General features: G+C 42.2%; 1 protein-coding gene across 1 annotated transcript in view; it reads left to right on the top strand.

Annotated features, from left to right (window-relative positions):
- OAF (out at first homolog) overlaps positions 1-4,000 on the top strand; it is a 46,574-nt gene that overhangs the window by 3,064 nt on the left and 39,510 nt on the right. Inside the window, exon 2 of the mRNA XM_018559449.1 lies at positions 1,109-1,363. Within this exon, the coding sequence (XP_018414951.1) occupies positions 1,148-1,363 (216 nt within the window). The 5' untranslated portion in view covers positions 1,109-1,147. The remainder of the gene's footprint in view (positions 1-1,108; positions 1,364-4,000) is intronic.

Raw genomic sequence — 4,000 nt, 5'->3', positions numbered from 1 at the left:
TGCCATAATTGCTTGCACATTGTGGCAGAGTTGGCTATCAGTGTGAGCACGGTTCTGTCATCACTGCCATTTTGTCCATCGCATATTCTGTATCAGATGTCTTCTTTCTCTGGCCATTGGACAGCCACAGTCAGTCCTGCATGTGCACACAGAGTTACATTTCACCGCCTGCTATATTAGAACAGCGGTGGGCAAACTCCGGCCCTAGAGCAATGGTGAAACTACAAATCCCATGATGCATCTGTCTCTGGCAATTGTGGCTGTGAGAATCTTGCAGTGCCTGATGGGATTTGCAGTTCCACAACAGCTGGAGGGTCAGGGTTTGCCACCCCTGTCTTAGTTAGACTCATCATACACATTACAATCTGTAGAATCTCTATACAGACAATTGCTGCACATCTGCACACAGGCAGGAGATTCCCGTGAATGAATGCAAAGGCTGCTGGATTTTGTCACCTGGGACCTTGTAGAGACCTACGCCATGTGAGAGCATGTTCAGGAATACCCCACACATGCGCAGACATGATGCAGATTTCTGCCAGTTGCCAATTACCTGGCAAAGAGCAGAGCCATGTCTCTCCTCCTGGGATGTGTGAAGTGGACCCCCAGAAGGCAGCGGGGAGACCCTCATTCTCTCCTAGGCAAGAAAGGAGGACGTGCTGGACTGCAGCAAAAAAAAGTGGTTAAAATTAGGAAATGTTCTCTGATTGTGGAATAGGGATGATGGAGGAACCAGGAACAAAGAAAGTCATTTTACCGGATGAAGGTGACTGTTTTGGGCAAAAGATAAACCATTAGACACCTGTGTGTTCTTCTGGTATGCGGACGGAAGGTTTTGATCATGTGACTAAATAATTAGCACAGTTTAAGTAACCGGTAGAGCTCAGTGAACTGACCCTTATGTGTTTGTGTTCCTTTCATCTCCTGGGATCTGCGTGTTCAGACACTAAAGACTCCTGTGCCCGCATTCTAATGTTCTTTCTCTTGTGGTGTTTACTGTCAGCATTACTTTGCAGTAATCAAGTCGCTGTATGTGTTATCTCTGCTTTCACTCCTGGAACGCTCTCTGCCCTTGGTGAACTGATATTTTCTTATTTTCTTTACCCAGTTACATTACATCCCCTGCCCTGGCACTCTCTGCCCGGTGATGTTTCCTCTGGTGCTGCCCAGAAAGTTGTGGCTGCTACTTCCTATGCTGTGGTGCTGCCAGACAAGCCTCGGTGAGCTGAAAGTCCGCGTTCGGCTTGAAGACGGGCAAGTGACAGAAGAGAGCCTACAGGCGGACAGTGATAGAGACTGCATTGCTTTGGAGTTCCGGAAGGCGGATGGAACGTTTATCACTTACTTGGCTGACTTTAAACAGGTGAGCTCAGTGTATTTTAACCTGACATGTCACTGTTCAGAAGTGCTGATTATCATTTCACATGGCTAGGAATGTGGCACATACAGGTTGTACAGTCATGCTGGTCATGTTCACCAATAAAAGATTTGTGGCAATGATGAAAAGGCACTTATAATCCTTTGCTGATTTGGCAGGAGTGTCTTCAATTCCCTTTTCCCCATTGTAATTCCCACGTCCCTAACACATAGCTTAAATTGTTCACACCAAGATGGTAAAGTTTCCCAGGATAAGTAAACAAAGTAGCAGTTGTATCCCTTTTTTTCTTTTGGAGGGGGGGGTTGAATCCCTCAGGTCCAATTTGTTAGAATTGTTTAAACTTATTTTTTTCCAGTGGAATGAGACCGAATTATAAGCTGTGAATATGGTTCTTGGATAGAACATGCTCGCTATTAACCTGTTGCTTACATTTGTATAATTAGTTTACGGCTGCTCAGATATTTTTTTTTAGATCTAACAAGGTAGACTTGTAGTTGTGTCTCATAAAAACCGGATAAAAGGGATTGTATTTATTGCATGATTTATAAAACGTAGGGCGTAATGCTGCCTATTTGTTTGTAGCTTTAGTTCTATATTTAGGGCTCATGCACATGGACGCATATACAAGCGGATGGGCAGGCACCGGGAGCCCCAGCTGCTGCGTTTTTCTGTCAATAGGATCGTATAGGCAGAAAACTCTGTAAGCGTGTAAACACAAGTACTGGCATTTACATGTGCACGGCTATGGGTATAAGGTCCCCAACATTAAACTTCTACATTCACAACTTCGGCTCCTGTGCGTGCAAGTGCCGGTACTTATGTTTACACGTGTATTCTGGTCATACAATCCTGTTGATTTTTTTAAACGGTGTGTTTTCCTATACAATCCCATTTTGTTTTATGTACAGTCTTAAAGGATAAGTTCACCTTTTGCAAAAATTAAAGAAACATATAATTCATAATATACATTAAAAAAAATAATTTTCTTTAATATTTGCATTCGAGCATAGAAGTCTGAGCTTTGCAGCTGTGATCGAGTGATCACAATTGCAATGCTTTCCACGCTTGAAATCAAATATTAAAGAAATGCATTTTTTTTAAATGTTATTATTAATTATGCATTTCTTTCATTTTTGCAGAAGGTGAACTTATCCTTTAAGCTGACTATACACAGGTAAAATATTGAAAATATGAAAAACATTTGTTTTTCTTCGAACATTCGTTCAATTTTCTAATAGTTGATTGGGTCAAATCAATGGCTGATTTCTCGATTGAGTGAAATTCTGTGGTCTTCGTTCTGGAAGCTCCATTCATTCTAATACCAAATATTGAAGTGACACTAAACTCAGGAGGTAAATCTTAAAAATACATTCAAGTACCCTATTACCAGAAATGTATCTTATTTGTGTATCACTCGGCTGTAGCTCCTCAAATCATCTCTGAATTCATGATGAAACTGTCCTTCCTTCTGGAGGGGGGCTACTTTTGTTCCCCATGGTCCCTGTGTGTGTTATAAAGTAGTCATCGCTCCAAGTTCACTCCTATGATGGACTACAATCTCATGTGTAGTTTACTAATTTGTATTGACATTGTAGTCCATTACGGAAGTGAGCTTGGAGTGGTGGCTACTTTACAACACACACGGACCATAAGGGAACAAAAGTAGCCCCCCTCCAGAAGAAAGGACAGTGTTGGCACCAATCCAGAGATGATTTGAGGATCTACAGCCGAGTGACAAATAAGGTCCAGTATTGTTAATAGTTGAGGCGCTTGAATGTATTTTTAAGATTTAACACCTGAGTTTAGTGTCACTTTAAAACAAAATTTGCAAATGATATTCTACAAGTCTCTGATGGCTTTATCACATGCCCTGATGAGATATTTGTGTATGAACATTCATATGAACATCTACCAGTGTATGGCCAGCTTTACCTTCTTTCTGGTAAGAGTAGGCTCTAAGGGCACTATATTTTGCAATCTCAGCAGGCATTGCTGTGCAACGTGTTCTGGTGTCGCGCTGCGCAGGGGGTTGGGGGGTGTCTGCGGTGCTATTGACTTGAATGCACAGCAGACACGCCCCCTCCCAGAACACAGGGAGGCTTCCACTATGCAATCCGGAGTGTTCCGGCCACTAACCGCGTCAGAAAGCACAGGAGATGGCGTGAACTGGCCCTTACCCTGTCGATACGCAGTTCAAATTTCAGCTGTTGGTGGCCCTGTCGGCATCGACCAGCTCTAAAAAAAACTTTGATTTATACAATTGTTGAAAAATTGTTGGCCAAACACTGCATCCATTCAGATACAATCACTGTTCAGGTATTCAGGCAAACATGGCTGCTGGCTGCCTAAATACAATAGCCGGCCGCACAGATTCCTTCATCTGAGCTGTTGAGCACGGATGGGGGAATCAAGTGATCTCTCGAAATCTAGCTATGTATGGCTATCTTAACTTTGGTTTGCACACAGACAGTACTGTGTTTTGTTTAGTGTTCTCAGATTGGATTGAGCACAGATAACAATCATTGAGTGCCCTCTCAGACCTTTCAAGTATTTGAGTTTAGTTTTTTTGCATGCTGAAATGCATGTTCACTCATTATTATTATTATTATTATTATTATTATT

The sequence above is a fragment of the Nanorana parkeri genome, unplaced genomic scaffold, assembly GCF_000935625.1.
Source record: "Nanorana parkeri isolate BGI_ZX_2015 unplaced genomic scaffold, ASM93562v1 scaffold395, whole genome shotgun sequence".
Taxonomy (NCBI): Eukaryota; Metazoa; Chordata; class Amphibia; order Anura; family Dicroglossidae; genus Nanorana; species Nanorana parkeri.
The sequence above is the reverse complement of the archived record's forward strand: the minus strand, read 5'-3'. Positions and strand labels throughout refer to the sequence as shown.